This window comes from Exophiala oligosperma, assembly GCF_000835515.1.
Source record: "Exophiala oligosperma strain CBS 72588 unplaced genomic scaffold supercont1.1, whole genome shotgun sequence".
NCBI classification, from domain to species: Eukaryota; Fungi; Ascomycota; class Eurotiomycetes; order Chaetothyriales; family Herpotrichiellaceae; genus Exophiala; species Exophiala oligosperma.
Window position 1 is genome coordinate 408,667 of NW_015622818.1, and position 24,152 is coordinate 432,818.

A 24,152-nucleotide genomic window follows, 5' to 3' on the forward strand; every position below is an offset into this window, starting at 1 on the left:
ACACCCAGTTTACTCGAGGTTCTCAAGGTCCATAAATACGTGCAGCATCGAACTGTTGCTTCGCCTTTCTATGGACATGACTCGGGTTGGCGACGAGAACGAGTTGCCACTATCGAGGTATAGCACATCACTCTGGCCTGAGCAAGGAGCAAAGGATCAGATCTTTCAAATCCCCATACGGGCCGGCCGACGGATCAACATTTCCTCCGGTTCACGCTTTGACTTGACTTTGAGGGACCCTAAAACGTCTACTTATTACATCTTATTGCATGGGGCGGGTGGGGCTATAGAGGCAATGACTGTACCATGGCTTCCCCGGGGATTCGGGGCTTATCATGGTTGTGGTTGTCTCTTTTTTTGAACCCCGGGGTCGATGAGTAAACAAATATTTATTTCGTTTCCTCGACCCTTTTTTTGCTTGGAAAAGCCGAGGACATACGGAGTACCTATATAAAGGTTGCCTGCCTGTACCGAATACGAACGAGTACATATCATTCACCGTTATGTTTCCATTTCCCCATCCCCCCCTCTCTTTTCTACTGTAAGACCAAACGTCTGTGGCTTGCCTTCCCGAACACGAATACGAACGGAAAAAAATGAGGCGTTCCGGGGAACAAATGATTCGCTTTGGGGTCAGCTCAGCTACAGGTTGACCGCCCACAAAAAGACCAAGACGACATACCAAGACGGCTTTCTCAAAAGTTCCGTTTTACCAAATGAGTGGTTGGGAATGAAACTTTACGTCGAATACGAAACCGTCCGACACACACACATCTCACGTACTCGTATCCACACATTGCAGGCAGTGACCAGGACATGGGTATGTGAGCCACGGGAACAAGAAAATGTTTGTTTAGACGACAAATTTTTTTTTTTTTGGTTTGAAACAATATTTTCGATTCTTCCCACACGCGGATATGTATAAGTATCAGCATCATCATGTGTGTCTGTACCTATATAGGTACACACAAGATGCCACACCACGGCACTCACTCTCGGGTCCTCCAAACGTTGTAAATCAACCATGGCCCACTTTCCCGTTTTGACGGTTCTTTTCCGAACTCGCTCGACGGTGGGATACGACGAGAGGATTTGGTCGGTCGGTCAGCAACACATAAAGGTCGTGCCTCCACCAGCACCACCACCTCGACCCGCCGAACCGACACAAACCCTCCCTAAAAGAGGGCATGGTTTCCTCGGAAGACCAAAAACTTTCCCTTAATGCATCACAACAGCGACATGGTCATCCATGTACTTGTCGATATTGCCCAAAAAGATACTGGATATGATGGCGATACCACCGAATGCGATACTGGTCAAATACACATACTTGTAACTCTCGGCGTAGGCGATTTGGCCAGCAAGCACAACCATTTCGTACGCGGTCTCGTTGCCGGCGATACCGGGAATTTCCTTGATGCCTTCGAGCAGACTGGCGCCCGTGAGCTGGATGACCTCGGTGATGTAGGTCTCGTTGGTGATGCCCAACTCCAACGCCATGGTGCCGCCGATGTACTTGACGGCGTTGGGGACGAACTTGTTGATAAAGACGTTGTAGTAAACCGTGTAACCGATGCACCCGCCGATCACGCGGATCGAGAGAGTCAGGGCCGCCACCGTCGCGATGATGTCGTCGGGACAGATGATGGTCGTCATGATACTCGCGGGGACCACGATGCCGCCGATGCCCAAGCCGCCCAGGACCAAGAGACCCCAGAGGGTGTTGAGGTTGAACCGGGTGCCGCATGCCAACGCGCCGCATCCCGCGGTCATGAGAACGGACGAGAAGATCATGAGTTCGCGGTTGTGGCCCCGGAACACGGACAACAGCCACAAGACGATGCAGGCGCCCGCGAGGATGCTGAAACCGATGGGGATACCACGGATGCCGACACCGACGGGGTCGTGGCCGTAGACGTTGAACGCCTGCGTCGGCCAGAACATGATGACGCTGAAGAAGTTGGCGCCTGAGATGGCGGTGATGATTAAAGTGAGTGTCAGGATACGGGCTTCTTGCTTCATGCGCGAAGGAAACATGGGGAACTTGGCGAACTTGATCTCCCAGATCGGGAACAGAATGAAGAGGAAAACGGCGCCAATGATCAACGGCGCCAGCACGTGGGCGTGGCTCCATTTGTACTGGTATCCTCCCCACTGGAGACCGGCGAGGAAGAGAATCATGCCGATGATGGAGAGACCGCCGCCGACAAAGTCGATTTCGCCAATGATTTCCTTCCTGCTGAGGCCACGGCTGTTGGGGCGGGGAGGTGGGAAGTAGAAGAGGAGAGTCCCCCCGAAGCCGACGCATGCCCAGATGCCGCAGAGCAGCGTGCAATAGCGCCAGCCGGCGTGGGACGCGATGAGTTGGGCCCAGAGCACGGACGGGCAGAATGGGATGATGGTGAACACCAGGATGGCGACGTATTTGCCTCTTTTACGGGTCGGCGCCAGTTCCGAGGTGACGGCCAGAGAGGTGAGTTCGCAAATGCCAGCGCCAACGCCGGAGAAAGCCATGCCCACTGTGCGCGTACATCACATGTCAGAAGGTCTGGAAAGCGCAATTTCAAGAGGTTGACTTGTGGCAACGCGGCAACAGTGAAAGTATAGGTAAATTTGAGGGGAGCTGACTCACTGATAAAGACGTTCATGGTATGTGCCGTCCCGCAGATGATCATGGCGATAATGAGCAGGGTCGAGCCCCCAAGGGCGACATAACGTCTGCCGATGAGGTCTGAGATGGACCCGACAAAGGGACAAATGGCAGCCAAGGCGAGGAGGTAGGCCAGGACGAACCAAATCCATCGATCGACACCACCGATATCACCGTAAATGTACGGCGGGATGCCACCGAGGATGTACACGGGGATTTGAGAACCGGTCCAGAGGAAAGCCATGGCGACGAGACTCATGATTCTCTTGAACGTCATCTAGGTCTTCTTGTCAGGACACAACGGTGATCGAACAACTGGCTTAGGGAATGGCCACTTACAGGAGGCTCATGATCGTGGTCCTCGTCGTCGCCGTACGTGCGCAGGCCATCCTTTTCATAATAGCCTGGATGTCCCGGGACTCTTTCATTGGTATGGATCTGTTCGATATGCGACGCCGGGTCCTTGTCCACGACGGGAGGCGAAGCATGGTCGCTGGAGCTATCGTCGTGTTGCGTGGCCATGTTGGGCAAAACGAGGAACAACGAGCTACCGAGAAAGTGGTTCACAAAGGTCTTCGGTGACCACGATCCTCTGCTAACGAGAGCGCGCGAGAGACACGGCTTTCTTTTTCGGTTTGGCTGGCCAGCAGATGGATGCGAAAGAGCAGAAGAAGTAGTGGTAAGGGATGTGAATCGAGAGAGATGGGAAAGGGGAATGGAAATGGAGAACGGAGGTGTGAGAATCTGGGGGAGAGAGGGATTGATAGATGTACTTGCCGAAGAGGCAGAAATGGTCAGAAAGATCGACTCAGGATGGATTCATGCTTTTGAAGTTAGTTTCTGTGTGGTGCGAGTGTAGATAAGTCTGGTACTCGGTGGGTGGTTGGACGACTACTTCGTACGGCGTCGCCCCGTGGGGAGGAGGCGGCGCCAGGTCGAGAACCTCAATTCAGCCAGTTGGGTGATTTGAGTGACCAGTGGAGTGGATTTGGGGCCCCCGTCGTGGTTCGGGCGAGTCTAACGAGTTACCAGACGAGGAAGCGAGAAACGTAACAGTCAATGTGGCGATCAGACCAGGGATGAGGCACGTAGATTATCTTCGTAGCAGTGTGTGGGAGCCATGGCCATCAATCATGATTGCATCCAGTAGATAACTCCGTAATGAGCGTATCCGTTTCGAACTAGTTGATCCTCCCGACCAAGTGTATTCGCTGATGTGCGGGCTACTCGAAAACCATCAACGCTTCCCCCCGCATCGGTGGGTGGAGGCGAAGGAGAGAGGGCGAGAGAGAGAAAGGAGGGAGGGCGGATACTCACTCGTACCACACTACCTACCAAATGGTTCATTGACCAGTACTCCGTAAGGGCGTGTCGGAATTAAATCAAAGACCTAATGTGAAATGGATGGGACGGGGCGTGATTGTCGTGGCCAGCACTACTGTGACTTACTCCGTAAACGATGCATTCTTTGCGAGCCACGTTCCTACTCGAGCCTAAAGAGACCAGGGGGCTCATTATTGAACCAACGATATCAACAAGGGATTTTGATTGAGTCTTCTGTGAAAGCTGGGGTGGTGCGAATGGCAATCTGCAGATTAACGTACTCATCTGGTCAAATGACACTTGTATCAATCGTATGCGAATTGTTCACACAATGTGTATACCTAGTCGAACCTATCTCAGGTGATCAATTGAGCGTGTTGCACCCTTGAAATGACACCTGTCTAAAGAATGTCCGCTACCAAGCAATAGCTTAGGGAGGTCAAGCCTATCCGCGCATGGGGTACAACGGCCCAAGTACCTACCTAACCCATAAGTTTTACGGGGTACGGAGTTCTGAGCCTATAGGCTTCCCCGGGTTACCCAGTAGATCTACGGAGGGCATTTGTCACCGCCTGATCTGACGGTCGCTGGGGGGGTTCAACGACGGTGACTCGGATGGCGTGGGATCGAAAGCCGAGAATCAATACTCCGCTCAATGCCTAATGCTTTTTGTGTAACTTGTACAAAGTTTCAATATCTAATTCTACGAGAGCACGGTAGTGTACATGCGGTGCATCCCGTGCATACTCGTCCAAGAGGTGGTCGCTGACAGCCACGGACTCCCCGGAATCTAAAAGGAGCCAACACCAAGTTTAGGGCGCTAGGACCACGGTCAAAAAGCAAATTCCAAGGCTGGACTCAGGTAAAGGGTGCGGTGCAAGTCCCTCTTCGATATCTCGGGTATTGACATCTGGTGTCCGTCCATGCAATATTGATCCACTTCTCCGCAGAACACTTGGACAGTTGCCGGTAACTCGTACCTAAACCAGTCCCTTAGCCGGCAGGATACCGAGGCATCCCATCCAGCCACGACATGAGGACACAATAAACCGTAGGGATCTGGACAATTGATGGTGATAGGTGCAATGTTTACCCCTGTAGTCGTCTAGGGCCCAGGAATCTGGTTGTCAAGGTTCAACAGTAGAGTTCCGGAGCCTGTAAATGTAACAGTAGAGCGCACCGGGATTCGATCGAGTTGTGACAATGCCGTGCCCTCGATATGTCTGATCAATGCTGACTCGCTCGACTGCGTCAGATGTCTCTAAAGATGAGTCCGGTTGGCAAATATGCTTTTCACAATCCATCCATACCATGTGGACACACACCACGTCTGGCCTGACAGCCCGGTATCGTTTTCCACATAGGGGTAATCTTCCGTGGTGTATGCCCTCATGAGAAGCTAAAAGAAACGTGGAGGACTTCATGTTCCTCGGCTCTTTTCATGCACGTCGGGAAAAGATTCGTTTATCGTGCCATGCCCTCGACCACGATCTCTCCACGACTCCGCATCCACCGCCTGAGTCGTCCATTTTTACCACCGGCATTATCACATCTTTATCATGTCCGGTCAATGCTCAAACACATCAATCCCTCCAGGTCGAGCGTACAAGGCGACGTACAGCACAGGAGAGTGCTAGTCGATCACTGTTTTTGGGTTGAGCGTTGGCTATCACTCGACCGCTGTTTCAGTGTGGATCGGCGTAAATGTTCTGGACATGGCGGAGGGAGATCTCAAAGGTCTTAGATCATGCTGAGCAATCTGACACTCTAGTCATTAAGTCTTCGTTGCGCTTGTGTCCGACCACAGTGGCGAGTACCAGTCTCTCATTGCTTACTGTGCAAACTCTGTAAGTTCCAGCCAACATTGCACTCCTTCGCAATGGAGTCTAGAACTTAGAACAGCGGAGGATTGCGCGTAGTATCCTCGAATGCATTCGCCGCCGGGACTGCGACATCCATTTCACCAAACGCATGTATGTTGGGAATAGCTTTCAGGCTTTGTCTGTCAAACATGGAAGCACCAGCTATCGTTTGCGCATTGCCAGATTGCTCGCCCTGCTCAGGTTTCCCTTGCCAGTTGCTCGCTACCTCGACGCTTATCGGCCCATCCAAGTACATCAGTATCGGCGTTACGTGCACTGATTTATGGTGTTCTTTGACACTAGGCTGCACAATTGTTGGAGGAACGAAGATGCTATACACGTCGCCGGGCCGCATTGGTCTGAAGAAAGAAACATTGCTGAACTGAGCAGTCGCAGGTCCAAGTTCCGGGTGATGCATTTGAAGGTGCTGTTGGACGCTTTCGTGCAGGAGAGACATCGTCATACCGCCGTGAATCTAGAGAGTCATATTAGCAAGCTGTGTAACAACGATTCGCGGCCAAACATGTCCTACCGTGTCAGGCCAACCCTCTACGCCGAAACCCAGAAAGAATACCATCATGGTTATAGGCTGCGAAGGATGTTTGAAGACCTTCATTGTTACACCGCGTGTGCCTGTAAGCTTCTCGCCTACCAGGTGTTCACCCCTGACGGCGCCATTCGAGCGGCTCGCATAGAAGTTCTCTTCGGTCCAATTCTGCTCACGTAGACCCTCGACCAGAGGGTGCACCTCGAGTGTCTCCTTTATTTCCTCGCATAACTCTTGATCCTCTTCAGAGCCAGGCTCGAAGGGTGGTTGCAGGTACTCCCAGCTGATCAAAGCTGTGCCTGCGATTGCGCCGAGGGTGAAGAAGAGATCCGCCCAGAACACCGATCTGGCGAAGCGCCAGAAGAGTGAGGGCCCTGTGGGAGTTTTGACAATTTGTGGGGTGTATGCTCCTGTGTACGGTGTCGTGTCGGGGGCAGGCATTTGTCCTGGAGTCTGGAAGTATTCTTTATGAGGACCATGTTGGCCGTGTTGTCCTCGACGCTGCCACGGCGAACGTCGAGATGCCCGGCAAGCCTGACGCCAAAGCGCCGGCCGTAGCGCTTGCATTGAGCTGTGATCAAGTGGATTGACAAAGACGTAGAGTGCAAACCTCTTTGGCGCTGTTGTGGAAGGTTGTACTTAGTCTTTCGAACAAGGCTGCGCTGAACCCTATGAACCTCACGAGCCTTGGCGACACGAAGAGTGATTTCTGTACGTACCAGACAGAAACGACCTACGCATGAGTGTCGTAGACCGAAAACAGAGCAGAAAAAGTATCTACACTATTCTACTTCGAATTTGTATAGGCAACTGTGTATCGATACCTGGGAAAAAAGCTCGCTCGAAGCGGCACCGCAGTTACACCAGCTTATATTCATTGGGAGAACCGAATTTCGAACATGCGTCTAGTCCGATTCACATTTGCACACGTCACAAGCGAACACAGGGCACAGATGACAGAGAGATAGTAGATTTGGCACAGGCATACTGTATTCTTAATGTACGAGTACCAGCCGAAACGCCTTCTCCGAGTATCATAAGAGATCCCATCTTCAAGCCATGTATGACTCGCCATGCTCTAGGGAAATCCAATCCCGGGCCACCATGTGAAATGCATACCGGACTATCAAGACAATCGGTATGTCCTCCGTTCATTTGTGCACGACCATTTTTCATATCGTGCCCTTGGATACGATGCGTTGCAAAACTCTCCAGTCTAGACCATCCACTTCCCCTGCTCCTAGTCGTTTCTTATGAGGTTGGGTTGGGGTTCATCTGCAAACTTTGTAAGTATGTGTGTAGATACTTGTGCGCCCGTCACGGGGTATGCGACATATCATACCTTTCTCTTGCCACCAGTCATCGTCACGTTGACGAATCGTCGGGTGTATGTTATTCTCTTCTTCGCCCGTCCCTTAGGAGTCTTCTTCTTCTCTTGGGGTTCGACCTGAGAATAGAGAGTATAATCAGCATTTATCCTTCAGGTCGTGTTCGCTGATTGTTGTTGAGGAGGCGATCCAGGACAGCATGCTTACCTTTGGGGTCTGAGACTTGACCTTGCCGGCACGGGCAAGAGATCCGTGAACTTTACCCATGATTGCGAGTAGGTGTGTTGATCGATCGAAAAAGGTCGGTTATCTTCGTGCTTTCGATGAAAACTTGTTGACGGTCGATGGTATGGTCGGCTAACGTGGTGAAAGAATTCGAGGCCAAGAATCGCAGGTTAGTGTGATGTGTGAGTGGCTGCCAAGCCAAGAAAGCATCACGTGATGAGACTTTGGGCGGTACATATGGAGTCCTCTCCCACCAACAGACTACTTACTGCCATTCAGCGTTCGATGCACCAGAGTCATTACGTGAGCCTTCTATGGTCACGGTGTGTTAATGGCGAATTATGGTGCTGTATCCAAGTTCCTACAGGATCAGGATTTCGTATTTGATAGATTTGATTTTATCTCAACTTCTGTCTGTCATAATGCTGATCGCTGTGTCATGCAAATCGCAGGCCAGCTCGCGTGAACTCGGGGCCTCATGCGATTCTACAACATATCATTGCTCAAGTTCATCTCTGGTTGGTAAGTCAATGGCTTTGTACAATAGAATAAGGGCAGATGCACTTTCGCCACCACCGGAAAGGGCCATGATCCGTTCAGTATCAACTTCGCTGACTTTGTCATCATTGAACCACCACCATTTTCCATCCTCTTCCATGCGCTTGCCGCCAGGTGCCTGGGCATCATCAACAAGCTTACCAGCCTTCTTGACGTAGCTGGTGTAGTGTCCACTATCAGCGCTTGCGCCTTGATGGGTGATGACACCCCTCAACTCGTACAAGCCAGACTTGTTGGCACCGGCATCATCTGCAAGTTGTTGGTTGATCAAGGCGTAAAGCTCTTTCTTTGCCTGCTTGATGGATGCGGCTCGCTCGGCTTCATATTCGGCGTCGGTCTTGTAAACGTCCATATCACCTCCTTCCGGCTCCTTCTCTTTCGAGTCCTTCTTGTCTTTCTGTTCTCGAAGTTTGGCGATGGGAGCTGCTTCTTTCTCTTTCAGAGCTTCATCGTGCTTGCGATCTTCTTCTTGCTTATGCCGAAGCTTTTGTCGCTTGCGGGCCCTCTCCACATCCTGTTCATCCTTCCGAATGTCACGGACTTTGTCGCGAACAGGGATCAATCGTTTCCTCAGGTCATCTGTGCAGAATTCCACGGCGTCCATTTCCTCTGGAAAAGTCACCTTTTTCAAAATCTTAGCTTTCTTTTGGACGTCCTTCTTCCAGAAGAAGCGCACAAAATGGACGGTTAGGTATTTAGGTAATCGTGATACTCTGGAAGTCTTGGTGTAGATGGCATTGCGATCAAGCGTCGGGGAGTTCTTCTCGATCTCTTCAGTCAGGCCGGCCAATAGACCATCGCGAAGGTGATTGATAGATTGATCGATGTGGCAATCAAGCTTCAAAAACACATCGTCGGCCTCGACAACAGGTTCATTCTCCGCAGCTTCTGTCGGTGGGGCGAGCGATGAGTGGAAAGCGCCGGCCATATAACGATCGATGAAAACAACTTCTTTCTTGGCCTTGTTTTCTTCGGAAGAGCTCTTCTCTGTGATTTTCAGATTCTGTCGCAGTTGATGAATGATTTGAGACCAGGCTTCTTCAGCATCCTGCTGTGCAAAACCGGCTCCATTCTTTGCTCTTTGGGCAAATTGAGGATATATCACTCGTAGAGCGTTCCAGAACATCAGAGGAGCAAGACTTCTTTGAGTGTTCGACATACGGCTGTAGAGATCCCGCAGCTGTCCCGTCAGGTCGTTCGACGCACCCGTAGCGCCGAGACCAAGCCTGCTCATTTCGTCACTGTTACTGCGAACGTCACTGTGGTCGGGATTGTATGCTTTTAACTCGTCTTGCATTTCTGGTATGCTTCGTAGAACTTGTAGGGTGGAATTGAGATAACAGGTATTGCCCAGATTCTCAAGACCAGCAGGTGTAGCACCTTCCTGAGCAGCTGCCTCGGCTTCGGTCATGTCTTCGAGGAATCGAGGCTTCTCAACCGGCGCAGCCAGTGAGCTTCCCTCAGAGGAAGCCGTCCCCAGCATAGTAAAGATCTGACCAGGTTTGGCATTGAGTTTTGACAGATCAGTGTCATCTTTTAGTTTTCCACCTTTTATTAAAATTGATTGTCGTTGGGGCTCGACACCAGTCAGAGAAAAGAGTTGCAACTTGAGCATTTCACCGTTGGAGGCTGTGTCGAGATCGACATTGTACTTTTTGCCCTGGTGTTTGATGACAACTAAAGATCGTTAGAAGAGAAAGTCAGGTAGAGAATGTTAACTCACTTGGAATGGTCGCCATCTTGCGTGGGAGATGAAGGAGTGCAGAGGTCGTGAAACCGAAGAGAGAATGTGTGTTATGAAGAATTGGATGGAAGTGTTCTTTTGAATGGTGGCGGGCGTGCAACGAGCAGTCAACAAGGCTGCGACTGGCGCAGGCAGGAAGGCTTGCGACGAGCCGGGGGTGTGTCAGGCACAAGGCAATATGTACTCCGTGTGGAAAGGGTCTAAGTAAACACTATCTGCCTTTGTCAGACAGAAATGCCCCGCCAAGATGCCCGCAACAGCCTGTAAGATGACGGTGCCTCGACAACTTGATAATACTCGTAATCCAACACCGGTCAACGCGGGACAATTCAGCCAACACTTTACCTGACTTACTCGCTTTTTGCATATCCCCAAATACCTTGGGCTCATTCACGAGTCACACCTGGTCAAGGGAGTTCATTCTCACCACATATCAGCTTCCATGTGGCGTTAAACCCTTCCGATCCCCATCCACGGACCGCATTGAAAATGGCATGCCTACTCTGTTGGACATCCAGAACCATGACACTTGCTGATCTGTTCACAGTCACAATCTCTGCGTCCTTACCTCCAATGTGTTCGGTCTTCCCTCACAGCCGCCCTCGCCCTCTCGAATTTTGCCTCTCAAGCCTCTGAAAGACACAATGTGCCAGAAATAGAAGCTGCCAGCTCGCCAGAAGTCCTGCTCAACCCGCTGACAGTCGCGCGAAACGAGAATGAGAAGGTTCTCATAGAGCCAAGCGTCAATAGTGTGCGAGTCAGCATACGAATCAAGCAAGCAGACGAGATTGAGAACATTCTGGTCCATAAATTCACACGGTTCCTGACCCAAAGGGCCGAGTCCTTTTTCATATTGAGGAGAAAACCAGTCAAGGTACGCCATTGGAGGGCCTGCCAGGAGTGTTTTCTGACTGAAATAGGGCTATGATATTTCGTTCCTGATCACAAACACCCATACTGAAGAGATGCTCAAGCATAAGCTGGTGGATTTCATTATTCAGTTCATGGAGGAAGTCGATAAAGAGATCTCCGAGATGAAGCTCTTTGTATGTGGGAGTTGTATTGCACAACCGCAGATCAGCTAACTTCGTGTGCAGTTGAATGCCAGAGCTCGATTCGTTGCAGAATCCTTCTTGACCCCAGTATGAATATCCCAGCTTGGAGCGCCCCTTGCTAACAGTCAATAGTTTGACTAGAAATGCTATCTGCAAGGATTCTGGTTCTGCAACACCACCTGTCGTAACTCAGCGAAGTTTCGAACACAGAGCAATGCCAACTTTACCAAGGTTGCTTGCAGATATGTCTGGGTGCACAAGGCTGCGGCTCATGGATTGTGCGCCCCTGAGATCATGCAACTACCACGCATTGATGGATATATGGTTGCGGTTGTCTGTTGCCTAAACACAACCTCTTCATACAGCTCCTTCTGGCGGAATGACGTATCAACCTGACTCATGAGAATAAATATGAAGATTTCATCTTGCTGCATACAAGCAACTCTTTGTCCGAACCCCTGTTGTTGATTGATAATGCCCGTTCTGCGGGCTTTACTGACTGGCTTTGGTTTTCCACCCCCATTGCAGCTTTGCAATGGCACACAAAGAAGCATTTTGGAAATCTTATAGGGGTTCTTGGGTTTAGTGTCGATGTGGTCTCTGTTCCAAGAAAAGAGTCGAACCACTCAGCCATACGAGCTAGGCTTGTCCATACCTTCGGAAAGATATCACTGCAGCAAACTCAACTCATTCTTCCAGATGGATAACATCGACGCAATAGAGAGACAATCACGAAAGAGATTCTCTTGAATTGACAATCGGCCTTAATATACTCCGGCTTCCGTTGTTTGATTGACGGGCAATCAAATGAGGCTTCTTTCCGCCCAAATCGTGCAGCCGAGAAACAGTATTCGCTCACCACCTTCGCGATTCAGCCTCATTTGGCTGTGGGTGAGAAACAGGACACGAGCCTGTTTTCCACACCGCCCACGTAAGTGTTCACTTCACGTTCATTGACATTGTACACAGTACAGCATGTCTTCTGTTGAGTTCACTTCTCAACCTTTCCTGTCATCAAATTCTTCTTTCCCATCTTATCACATATTTTTTCCATTCCATTCTGTGCTCTTAGAATTATCCTCAGTTGCTTGCGGTGACCTTGTCTCCAGTTCACCATGGCATCGAACTTGGCTCCGTCGAAGCGTAACGCTGTAGGCACTGCTACAGAGGACCCAGGACCGCTCATTGCGGATAGCGCAGACACGATTTCAAACGACCGTCACAATAATACACTCCAGGACGAGACCCGCGCTGAGAACAATAGAGGCGCTGGTTCTCACAACAGCACAATTGAACCTATTCACGGTATTGACCAAAACAATAGGGTCCAGATCCATCCTCCCATGACTTATTCAACGAGAATTACTACTTCCTCTGGTGTTACGCCTTTGGTAGTAGCTAGTGACATGCCTGCTCCCACGCCAAATCTGTCTCAAAATCCTGGCTGGAACCAACCTCTCACCAACACCGTCAACTTCTACGACCCCGACAACACTTTCATGCAAGTGCCAGCTTACTATCCAGGAGCAAGCATGGAGTCCGTTGTCCCCTTCGATCCCTCCTCGAATGCGCCGTTTACAGACCGAACACAAGCCTATCTGCCTCGGGGTCATGGTGTGATTAAGATCAAGAATGTAAGTTCATGACACTCAGTTTCTTGCGCACCGTCTACCTGAATTTTCGAGTTATTGATGAATGTTGATAACGTGGTCTCGATATTGGGCATATGCGGAACGACAAAATGCAATTGTTGTTGAAAGTTGGTGATAGATCGGCTGAAGACCAGAGATGGAACACCTCTATGACAAGAGATATTACGATTCATTGCATTCTCTACTTTCGCAATCATTGATATATGCTGACCATCAATCTGTCTAGATCCCCTATGGCCTCACCATGGCAGAGGTACAACAATTCATCTGCAAACATGTCCACGTTGAAGATCTGCTCAAACCGCATGAAGAGGGTTTCCCCATCCACATCATCATGGAACGTTCAACTGGCAAAACCATGGACGCCTATGTTGAAACAATCACTCCATTGATCGCAGCTCAAGCATGGGAACATGGCTTTGGTCTTGCTCGCATGCGTCATCCAAAACTCGGACAACGTCATGTCACTGTCGAATTGAGCGACCAGGCAGAGTTGATGCGAGACCTGTTCCCCAGAGCCCGCTGTGTTGTTTGGGATAAGGAAGAGCCTAGCGTTCCTCGTGTCATACACACGAACGATATCTACACTTCTGGTTTCAAAGGCTTCTTCACTGCTGAAGAGATGAACGGTGTGATTCGACACGCTGAATATCCGCAACGTGTAAGTCTCGTGCTCTTGACCTCAAGCGAAACTTTACTAACTTACAAAGTCTCCGTTCGCTATGCGTAGCTTTCAACGCACCTTTGAAAGCACTATCAGTACGTTGTACAAGGTATGGAACGCCACCACGTTGTTAAATTGTTTTACTGATGAGTGCTAGTTTCCTTGGTATGCTGTTGACTTGTATACCTTGCAGCAGCGCGACACCCTCTTCAAGACGTACACTCGGCAGTTGGAGATTTTGATTCTGAAGGTTGATCCTGGCTCTCAAATCCCTCGTGAAGTTGGACTCGACAACAAGTTGCTGATGGACTTCTTGTTCGCTGGCATGAACTGTGCTGGCTTTTCAGAGCGACAGAAGGCTTTGATCGCTGATGCATCTCTTCGAGTTGGTCCGGGAATGCGCATCAGCATTCATGCCCGCAACTGGCCCTTTCAGACTCTTTCTTCCAACCCACCAATGCTATCTGATCAAGACATTGGTATGTGGTTCGAAGTTCTGAATCTAGGCGTTACTGCCTTCGAGCGTGAAGGTCGAGGAGATATCGGTGTCCGACCGCACCTGGAAGTCATCCGTGACAACAATGGCTATCTGTTGTTTACCTACACCGAATCTGGGGCCAATCTTCCCCGCAAGACCTTTTCCCGGATGGAAAGCAAGGTATTGACCACTTTGATGCGCAAGGGCTGGTCTAGTTACATGAGTCAGCTTGGTATTGCTCCTGGCTTCGGCCTTGATCCTAATGTATTTGGAGACGACGTGCTCGAACCAGTCTACGATGCCGAGGATGACATGTTCCAGGACGAAGAGGAGGGCCATACCGTGGCTGGCGAGAAACGTATTGAATACACCGATGAAGAACGCTTGGAGGCGTACCAGAAGGTTTTGGCCGATATCAAGAGAGAGGAGGGCGCAATGCTCATGGGACAAATTGATCGCTTTGCCAATCGTGGCTACGCAAATCCTGATTCGGGTCTTGCTGAAGGCATGACGGCTTTGGACATTGGCTCTGGTCGACCCACGCACCGTGGTACACTCAATCCCGAGTCAACCACTTTCACACCACGACTCACCAGCGCGAATATGGGCGGCTTTCCACGATTTGGACCAGCACAGGACATTAACCCACCCTACATGCTCAATCCCACCCAAGTCACCAGTTCGTCACATACCAACACAGGTCACCAGAGCACCAACAGTGGCCTAGTCTCGGGTCCGGCTCCTGCTCATACCTCGGTGCGTCGCGATGTTAGCATGACCACTTCTATGAGTGATCCGGATGACGTTCCTACGCCAGCTCGAGTCTACCCTCCAGCGCACCCAGATGGCAGCCCGCCTCTTAGGAGAATTACGACTAGATTGGAGAACACGGTCAGAACAGAGTCTATGGTAGTCAGCCCTCAGCACTGCGGTGTGGCTTCGCCCTTGCCCACTTTGCAAAACTTGCCACCAGCTCCTGCTGGTATGGTTCACCCCCTACCTGACAAGCCACCTGCTGTTGTCATGCCGTCTATTGGTCGACCGAATTCAGCTCGTGGAAAGAACAAGGGCACTGTGTCTGGTATGACATTTGGCGTTCGTCCAGAGATTGGACGTGGAGCTATCGGCCGTGACCCACGTTTGTCTACTGGCATGAGTGGAATGGGCGCGGGCGTGACTATGGGTGCTGGCATGTATGGTTCAAGCTCTTCATCTCGTCGATCCAGCGAAGGCTATGGCATTCCTTTTGGCAATGCTGCGCTTGCTGCTGTCGTCCGTGGTCGATCTCCTGGTCAATTCGACGGCCCCAACCGTTCCAATGCTTCCACCCCAACCTTGAATCTGGGCATTGGAATGACTGGCTTGTCCCCGATCGGAGCCGATCCAAACGATCTGATGGTTCAGTCAGACCCTCCACGTCCCGGAACTCATGGCCGTGCTCAATCCCAATTGAACATCTCTGATGTTATCAACGAGGAAAGCGAAGAGAATGAGGTGGCTGACCACGGTAAGGGTCGCATGTACTACTGATCGAAATGCCGATCTCGTACCGAGACAGGTCCAAGCATTAACGGATGAAAGATTGAGTGCTGTGGAACGAGGCGGATGTCACTCAGACACTCTGTCTTGGTACAGCAATAGATTGCACACTGGAGATGACGAAAAAAAGGGGCTAGATGATGAGAGACGACAGAAGAAGTCGAGTTTTGCATCGAGAACTCTTTCAATGGTTCAACGAGTGACATGGATAGATAGTGATGCACAGAAGTAGCAGAAACAATTGACATGCAGCGTCGCGAATAGCTATTCGCCGATGCAGTCTGTACAGCAATTCCATACCGGTAGTAGCTAGCGCGAAGGGTTCTTGACTAACTCATCCTCGGGAGGCAGTACAGTATTGTAGTGAGAGAATAGAGTAAGGCCTTCGAGATCGAGATTTGGCATCTCGGAAACAGGGAGAGCGGGTAATAAATCTGTCTGACAGGAGCAGTATCGTGGCGTCCCTGTGAAGAATTCATCGTCAGACGATCCTCTACTCGAGATCATATATGAATCACGTGAGACAGAGCTACTTGACTAGGCTTAGCTTGGCTCGGTACTTGTATCTGCGAGATGCCGTGAGTGGCTGGTAAAATACCTGGGAGTCTTGGAAGTCACGGGACTCCACGGTAATATCGCCAACCCCGGCAATACGAGGATTCACATACTGTACGGAGTGTTGCAAGCCTCCTCGTTCACCCACTCATCCACTCACCTCCACTCTCATACTGCCTCGATCCCTCCTCCTCATTTCTCAAGAAATCACTTCCCCTCACTCCGCAATAATCGCAGTCCAGTCCTACGCGTGCGCCCAAGCCCAGAGGCTTCGAATACGATGGACATATCGCCTTCGTCCAGTGCTGGAGGTAGACTGAAGCGGAAACAGTCTGGCAATAAGTCGAAGACTTTACCGTGCCCGCACTGTCAACGACTCTTCGCTCGACTGGTATGACCTCTTGTTCAACCTCATCCCGCGCTCCAATCTTGGAGTCTACCTCGGTCGCAAGCTAACTTGTTGTCGCGCTGCACAGGAACACCTTCAGAGACACATTCGAACCCACACCAAAGAAAAGCCTTTCGTCTGCGAGATCTGTTCAAAATCCTTCGCGCGAAGCGACCTTCTCGTGCGCCATGAAAGACTCGTCCACCCTGGTGAAGAAGAGCAGCATACCACGCGGAAGTCTCACAAGCATCATCTCATAAATGCCAACAATGCCGCCAAAGCTGCGGCTCAAGCCGTTCAGCAGGCCCAGCAGGCGCAGTCTGTCTCTTCTGATCCGATCGAAATGGCTCCGCAGCAGAACCAACCTCTGCTCTCACCACATGCTACAGAGGGAAGGGGGATGATGGACATGCTAGATCCTCAGCTGATGCAACCGGCAAATGGCATGCACTCGGTTGATGGCATCTCATCGCACCAACAGCTGGGTGCTCCGCCACTTGATCCGTCCTGGGGTTATGACCTGAACCTGCTATCGCATGCCGCTAGTCATGTAGCTTCCAGCGGCCAAGATCATTTCATGTCGGGCATGCAGACATCTGCACAAGAACCTCTCCACGAACCACTACAGCAGATCATGCCTCCTGTCTCGGAAGGACAGTACCAGCCACGTATGCTGACAGAAGGTTACGGCCAGCCAACCTCAATGTTTGAGCCTCCAGATCTAGGCGACCCAATGCAAGACTTTACCGTCTTCCTCGACAGTGTGGGCCTGTCGTCGGAATGGTATGCTAGCATGTTCGGTGATCAGGCTGACAACTACCATTCACCCGAAATTCCACGCGATCATCTCAACATATCTAGACCTAATCTGAATGGTGAGCCTCCCATCGACAGCAAACTTAGCCTGCCCCAAGATGAATTGAGCACTTTCTCCCGTTTTGGTTCGAGGTTGCCATCCCTTCAGCCAGAGTCTAAAGAGCCTGATTCGCATCGACCAGAGCCGCGAAGTTCAATCGAAGAAGCCGAGGCGACCAAAACCAAAGCGACTTGGGACATCTCCGATTTTGATCGATCGGCTTTTGTCTCCAAACTGGCTGGCTTTGACAGTGTCATGCCCAAAGGCTTCATCCCTCCCTCCAGACATTCTCTCTCGCGTTACCTTGCCGGATATGTGAACGGCTTCCACGAACATTTACCTTTCATCCATGTCCCGACGCTGCAAGTAGCTGGCAGTGCTCCAGAATTGATCCTAGCTTTGGCCGCCGTAGGCGCCCAGTATCGCTTCGAGAATAGCCGAGGCATAGAGCTCTTTTACGCCGCGAAGGCTGTTGTTCTCGAACAAGTGCGGCGGCGAGACGATTCAGCGAGCTCTCATCTATGGAATAGGCCACGGACCGGATCTATGGCCCAGTCCCCTGGTGGAGGCTTCACGGCACAGAGCCATTCCAGCAGTCCTTTCCAGAACGTGACACCTGGGTCTCCTTTCATCACCGATGGCAAAGAGCAAATGGAGTCTATACAGGCGCTGTTATTGTTGACCGCCTTTGCGACTTGGGAACGGCACACCGAGCTTCTCAGAGAAGCTCTCGCCTTCCAGAGCACTTTGGCTCGTTTGGTCCGTGAGTCCGGACTTGCAAGCCCCGAGATCGTGCAATCTCCTGAAGATCTTACTTGGGAAGAATGGATCAAGATTGAAGGCGACAAGAGGACGAAGCTTATCGTCTATTGCTTCTTCAACTTGCACTCAATAACATGGAACGTGCCGCCTCTCATTCTCAACTCCGAGATCAAGCTCAACCTGCCCGACCCTGCCAATGAATGGAAAGCTGCCTCGGTCGAGCAGTGGAAGAAGCTACGAACTGACAACAATGCTGTCGAAGTACCATTCCAAGCAGCTCTCACTCGACTATTCAGTACTCAATCTCCAGGCCCCATTACTCCCATATCTCCACTTGGAAATTACGTTCTTGTCCATGCCCTCATCCAGCAGATTTTCTTCGCTCGGCAACTTTCACTCGCTTGGCCTGGCGTGGCCGGTTCAAGCCTACGTGTCGAAGACATCGCCGTCCTCGATCGAGGCTTGCGGGCGTGGAAGGCAGGCTGGAAACGGACGCCCGAGTCCAGTTTAGATCCGCAAAATCCCAACGGCCCTGTTGCTTTCACCTCTACGGCCCTCCTTGGTCTAGCATATATCCGATTACACGTGGACATGGGTCCTCTCCGCCACCTTGAAACGAGAGACGCCACCCAAATCGCCACGGCTCTCCTCAACACACCCGATATCCGTCGCGACCCTCGCCTGACCCCTGCCCTCTTGCATTCCGCCCACGCCCTTTCGATCCCGGTCCGTCTGGGCATCGACTTTGTCGCTCGCACGCAGACATTCTTCTGGTCGATCCAACATTCCCTGTGCAGTCTCGAATGTGCGTTCCTCTTGAGCAAGTGGCTGGCCGTCCTGTCCAGACTAAAGTCCGAAGGCGGCGCTCCCGTCACGGAGCACGAACGGAAACTGCTCCTGTGGGTGCGCAGCCTTCTCGACGAGACGGAGATGACTGTTCAACTCGACGGCAACGCCAACGACCACACGGTGCTGAACGAAAGTCGGGCCCTGCTCGACGACACCCACAAGATGTGCACTTTGAGCGTCGCGGTCGTGCGGGTGTGGAGCAAGACCTTCAAGGGCAACACGAGCTGGGCGATTGTGGACATGATAGGGTCCGCGTTGGAGTTGTACGCGGACATGTTGGAGCAGGAGATGTTTGGGCGGATCTGATTGGTTTTGTTCTGATGACGTTTCATGATGATCCATGACGGGTCATGGTTTCACAAGGTCCAGATCCGAGGGATTGTCATTGTTTGATGAGGAAGCATGGCAGGGTCACGTCCATGGTCCATCGAGTGCGAATGAATGTTTGTCACCGATAAAGGGTCAAAAAGAAACGCCAAATGAACGCATTTGAGAAAAGTAGCGACGATCACGCAAATGGGGACGGGAGGCTTTTGAAGGGGGGAGCCTCGAAAGAGAACAAAGCGAAGGAAAACACGATGCAACATTTGCTTCCCCCCCCTGGCCCCCGTTTTTCGTTTCTCCCACTTGTACGGGTGCAGGTTGCAAGGGTACGTTACGGGAATGTCTGCGACGGCCTTGTCCTCCGTCGTCGTCATCATTACTACCACCACCACCGTAACCGTTACGATGTCGAGGTTTGTTTTCTCTCGATGTAGACTTGTCACGTTTTCATGTCGATAAATTATCATCATTACACAGTAGTCTTTTTTTTCTACCTGTCCTACCCTACGGTAGCTACAGTGTTTCCGTGCTTGTTTTTGCTTGTCACTACATGTTTCTGCTCCTCGAGACACACCCGAAGCACCAACAGGAGGGGGGTTTGGGGATAATATTTCCCAGAACAGGACCGACGAAAGGAAAAAGACGTACCTGATATGTTGTCCATGTGTTTAGCTAAGTACAGCAACAAACGACGAAAGATATTCAACAACATTTCTCCCTTCAATTTCTCACATGATGGTGTTTCTTTGCGACTTGTACGTGATTGTTGTACTGTACGTGATGATGCTCTTTCGTTCGTCATGAGCAATCAACCTACGTCTTATTCGACAATCTGCTCCTCTCCACACCCTTTTCGCCCGGTACTGTCTCCCCCGAGTTCGAATTCGACCGTCACCACCCACGAGCACCGGCGTTGATAGCTTCGACGACAATCCCCACATTCGATGGCCGAGTGGTTGAGGGTATTCCGAGAGGAGCAGGCTCACCTGAATGTCATCATTCTGCAGAGCAGCCAAACCGTCACGGCGATGCTGTACCCCCAACTCGAGATACCTTGGCACATGACCACAAACTCCAAATACTCACCTGTTTCCCCATTGCGCAACGGAATAAGAGTTCTGTACATTCCCGCGAGGTACTGGCCAGCAAGAGTCGGCCCGGAGGGGTAAAGAGTACAATCAACAAGGGAAAGAGGGGGGAGTCTGGGGAGGAGGAAATGTATCCAAACTGTTTCGAGGGTGATCATCATTTTGGAATCTCCATAAAAGGAGATCCCATCAGACACCAAAACGAGAACAGCACGTGGACGAGGTTGATATTGTTCAAGCGACTTCAATGACAAGCAGAACCCGATTCAATCCCACGACGAGATCCGATCTGATGTCTGTAGAAGTGCAAGACGACGGGATTGATGGCGTCCGACTCCTGCAAGTGAGGCACAGCGTGACAACTCTCCGAAGGAAGTATCGTCTCTGGCGTTGGTGGCAGAGAGCCGGACGGATATCCTCCAAGGTGACCCTTCCACCCACACATCCTGAGCACAGAAAACAAAAACAGGGGGATGGGGCAAGACTATAATGTTTAGTATGGTTTTGTGCTTTTCTTTCAAATTTTTTTGGGCGGTTCAGAACACGGCGTCCCATGTCCGTCACCTTTTTTTTGGAGATTTGGGTGAGTGTGCCGAAGCCAACTCGTGCTCAGGGTGTGTGGATGACCGGTACCTTTTCCTGCTCCTGCGCATTACACAACCCCCCCGGTGAAGCTCCAGCGTCCTGGAACCCACGGCCACCAAGCCAGCATCCGGACAACAGTGATGCCCCACTGAAGCCTTCAGACAGACCTGCGCCATTCCTCCGTCAAACACCATGTCGCCATTTGTGCATGAGGTGGCACTCACTTCAAAGCTATCCCGTCTAGCAAAGTAATGAAGTGCATCTGACCCCCAAACATGCCGCCAGAGAGGGCCAAGTAGTCGTAACCACGTTGGTCCTGCTCATGGCGCCAGTCTTCTCCAGAAAGGGGGCGGACCCTGTTTCTGGAGCAAATGCACACTTCCTGACGGCAGCATTGGTTGGCGCCCCATTGCCGGTACTGTTTCCAGTATTTGTCGTCAGGAACTCTAAACTCGGCCGTTTCGGCTCGAGGGCCTTCGTCCTCCTCCTTTGTACCGTCGGAGACTACAAAGCGCACCTTTCGCTCCGGTCGGGATGGAATCCCTTCCTTCGCAGTCTGCACTTGCTCCGCTTCCCCAGGGATATCGGCACGATGCTTCAAGGCCGAGCGCCCCGGAAGGACGGCTCGGATAGCCTTGAGCGGCTTCGGCTTCATACTACCCTGGATCCGCTTCACGAGACCCTTGGCTACACCGGAGGCCTTCCGGCCAACAGGAGTGCTTTTGCCGACTCCTTTGTCCTCAGGCTTCCCGCCATTAGCATCAAGAGCCTTGCTACGTCGTATCTGCGCTGAGGCAGACCGTCGCATAGCAACCAACTTCTTGACGCGAACGGGAAGCCGGGACTTGAAAGTCTTCTCCCCTGTGACGGCGGGAGACACGGCGTTTGACTTGCCCTTTCCATGCACACCTTCGCCAGCAAGTGGACGAGGTTGGCAAGAACGGGACAGACCACCTTTAAGACCCACCCAACGGGGGATCCTAGAGACCGCAGCCGAAGCTTTGGAAAGAAGGGCCTTGGCCTGCTTCTTTATGGTACTGCCCGCCCAGAGCTCCCCGGAATCACACGAGCTGGGTTGAGAAGGTGGCAGGTCCGAGACAATTGTCGCAGTGGTATTCTCTGGTAGCTTGGGGGCATCCATGCTACCAGCGAGACCAGATGAAGAGGAGGCTTTTGACCGTCCTCGGAGCTTGCTTCCGGTCAACCAAGGCCGAGACCTGGTCTCCCGAGCTTGCCTCCTCAGGTCGAAGTTGATGGACTTGACTTCCACACCCATGGTGTATGGTCAACCTGTAGAACAGGCGTTAGTCTAGAATCCAATGGATCAGGTTGGATCCATTGAAGCAAGAGAAAACAAGAATGACATGAAGCCATGAAGCAGAGAGCTCGTTGAGAAACAGCAAACAAGAATCAAGGGGGGAGGTTGGGTTGAGAGGGCTCCTTGGGGATAATGATGGGCCGATTATTGAGTAGGATATGTGGATGGTTGGCATCGTAGTTCCAGGAAGCATCTCCCTTGAGTGGAGAGTCTGTCTCAAGATAGGTGGTTATGTAAAACGGGGTCTTGAAAGGTCTTCCTTTGGGAAGCATGCTCAGTGGAGGGTATAACAAGGAATGAAGGTGTTCCTGAAGTGAAGAATGATTCTTGAAAAGAGGTTGCTTGTATGATGAGGGATTCCAGGAACCAAAGTAGCTCAGAAATGAGAAGGCTGAAAGTGATAACCATGAGAGTGAAAGTGTTTGGAAAGACATATTGGATTTTGTATTGTGAATGAGAGAAACTCATGGATAATGATACTGGAAGCAATTCTTTGTCTTTGAAAGGGCCATCAGCGGCATTTGGGCAATGCCCAGGCTATGGGACATTGGGACCGGAGTGTGAGAGTAATAGAGAGGGCAGGATGTCACGCAATGCTTGAAGGTATGTTGGGAGCACCTTGTGCAGCTTTCCGTGGCAAACGAGTGTGTTCAGGGCAGGCATCCTGTCCAGAACAACCACAAGCAAGCGATGAAGAGCAACGACATGGTAACTCACCAACAACCTCAAGCTTCTTGTCTTCTAAAAATTCCACCTCTCGAGTATCGGAAGGATCGTTGTCTGTACACAGTAAGCAGTATCTCGATAGCAATAGAAGTTAGCAGAGCAATGTGGATATACGCACTTGAGGAAAGAGAAAAGAGGAGATCAGGAGGGCAGGGCGAGGCATTTGTAGAGACCATGTCTGCTCGTTGTTGACATCCGATGGGGCTGCCTTCAGACGGGAAACAAAACACATGACAGCTTGCACGTATTGACTTTTGCCGGAGCCCTCGCAAACCCCGAGCGAATTGGTGACAGGTGGGACTGAAGGCCCAATGGTGACCACAACGAAGTCGGGAGGAAGGGTGATTAGGAAATAGGATCTTCAGGCAGGGTGTGACAGGCAGAGTGTGGGCGCCAACAAGGTCAGAAGAGGCAATGATATCTCCATGGAGCACATCACGAGTGAACAGGATCCCGCGATGGAGTGAGCATGATGACTCTTGTGTGTTGGAGTATTGCTTTTCCTGACCCAGCAACCGATTCAAATTCTCGTCGAAGGCGAGTGCGTGATTTGTAGATGCCGGGTGGGTTCGAGGATCCGGAGGGGTCGGAGGAGTGGCGCATTTGCGATGTTTTCGGGGCTGGTTGAGACGTAGTAGTCCAGCCGGGTGAGGTGAACAGGGATAGAGACAGTCTTGTTGAAGTCGAGCCGAGAGAACGGCGATGAAAGTTTCGATTGAGGCTTGTAGGAGTGGGCGAAGGAATCCAATGTGTTGATGATCATGACCAGCGCAGCGCAGGCAAAACAAACAAACAAACCAGAGATGGTGGAGGCGAAGACAGAGAAGTGTGAACGTGTAAACACCCAACACCAACAACAATGCAGGGTCAATATACTCGTGGTTCATATATTGCCAAGTAGCCATCGACTGCGTGGTACATGATATCCACGCGTAGAGAGTAGGCATGCACTAGACAAATTTCTTTTTCCGTATTCTTTTCAGAAAAACAAGGCAAAATCTGCAGGCAAAATACAGTACACAGAATTCTTCAAAACGCAGTCAACAGAAATCTTTGCCAACACACTGTTAACGACA

The 24,152-nt window shown here is 51.2% G+C and overlaps 6 protein-coding genes across 6 annotated transcripts; 4 read left to right on the forward strand and 2 right to left on the reverse strand.

The window, feature by feature from the left end:
* Positions 1–1,221: 1,221 nt before the first annotated feature.
* On the forward strand, positions 1,222–1,971 carry PV06_00148 (uncharacterized protein; the record flags this gene model as incomplete). Its single annotated transcript, XM_016400616.1, has 1 exon — positions 1,222–1,971. One exon carries the CDS (start codon positions 1,222–1,224, stop codon positions 1,969–1,971), a length of 750 nt encoding a protein of 249 aa, XP_016267669.1.
* A 2,652-nt stretch (positions 1,972–4,623) lies between these two features.
* PV06_00149 (uncharacterized protein) lies at positions 4,624–7,048 on the reverse strand. Its single transcript, XM_016400617.1, has 2 exons — positions 6,368–7,048; positions 4,624–6,310 (listed from the first exon to the last, which is right to left on the reverse strand). Exons 1-2 carry the CDS (start codon positions 6,947–6,949, stop codon positions 5,867–5,869), a joined length of 1,026 nt encoding a protein of 341 aa, XP_016267670.1. The 5' UTR covers positions 6,950–7,048; the 3' UTR covers positions 4,624–5,866.
* Positions 7,049–8,170: 1,122 nt separating this feature from the next.
* On the reverse strand, positions 8,171–10,386 carry PV06_00150 (uncharacterized protein). The gene is made up of 2 exons (XM_016400618.1): positions 10,217–10,386; positions 8,171–10,170 (listed from the first exon to the last, which is right to left on the reverse strand). The coding sequence occupies exons 1-2, from the start codon at positions 10,230–10,232 to the stop codon at positions 8,432–8,434; spliced, it is 1,755 nt and encodes a 584-aa protein (XP_016267671.1). The 5' UTR covers positions 10,233–10,386; the 3' UTR covers positions 8,171–8,431.
* Positions 10,320–11,433, forward strand: PV06_00151 (uncharacterized protein; the record flags this gene model as incomplete). The annotated part of the gene is made up of 5 exons (XM_016400619.1): positions 10,320–10,394; positions 10,785–11,111; positions 11,158–11,283; positions 11,335–11,379; positions 11,425–11,433. 5 exons carry the CDS (start codon positions 10,320–10,322, stop codon positions 11,431–11,433), a joined length of 582 nt encoding a protein of 193 aa, XP_016267672.1.
* Positions 11,434–12,407: 974 nt separating this feature from the next.
* Positions 12,408–15,616, forward strand: PV06_00152 (uncharacterized protein; the record flags this gene model as incomplete). Its single annotated transcript, XM_016400620.1, has 4 exons — positions 12,408–12,926; positions 13,171–13,605; positions 13,655–13,717; positions 13,766–15,616. 4 exons carry the CDS (start codon positions 12,408–12,410, stop codon positions 15,614–15,616), a joined length of 2,868 nt encoding a protein of 955 aa, XP_016267673.1.
* A 719-nt stretch (positions 15,617–16,335) lies between these two features.
* On the forward strand, positions 16,336–19,834 carry PV06_00153 (uncharacterized protein). The gene is made up of 2 exons (XM_016400621.1): positions 16,336–16,571; positions 16,657–19,834. The coding sequence occupies exons 1-2, from the start codon at positions 16,461–16,463 to the stop codon at positions 19,339–19,341; spliced, it is 2,796 nt and encodes a 931-aa protein (XP_016267674.1). The 5' UTR covers positions 16,336–16,460; the 3' UTR covers positions 19,342–19,834.
* Positions 19,835–24,152: the final 4,318 nt, after the last annotated feature.

Excerpts from the sequence above, each read along its gene's own strand:
- PV06_00149 (XM_016400617.1), bottom strand. The coding sequence starts at position 6,949 with ATGCAAGCGCTACGGCCGGCGCTTTGGCGTCAGGCTTGCCGGGCATCT. Across the intron at positions 6,311-6,367 it reads TAGAGGGTTGGCCTGACACG|ATTCACGGCGGTATGACGAT; the intron begins GTAGGACATGTT and ends ATGACTCTCTAG.
- PV06_00153 (XM_016400621.1), top strand. The coding sequence starts at position 16,461 with ATGGACATATCGCCTTCGTCCAGTGCTGGAGGTAGACTGAAGCGGAAA. Across the intron at positions 16,572-16,656 it reads AACGACTCTTCGCTCGACTG|GAACACCTTCAGAGACACAT; the intron begins GTATGACCTCTT and ends CGCGCTGCACAG.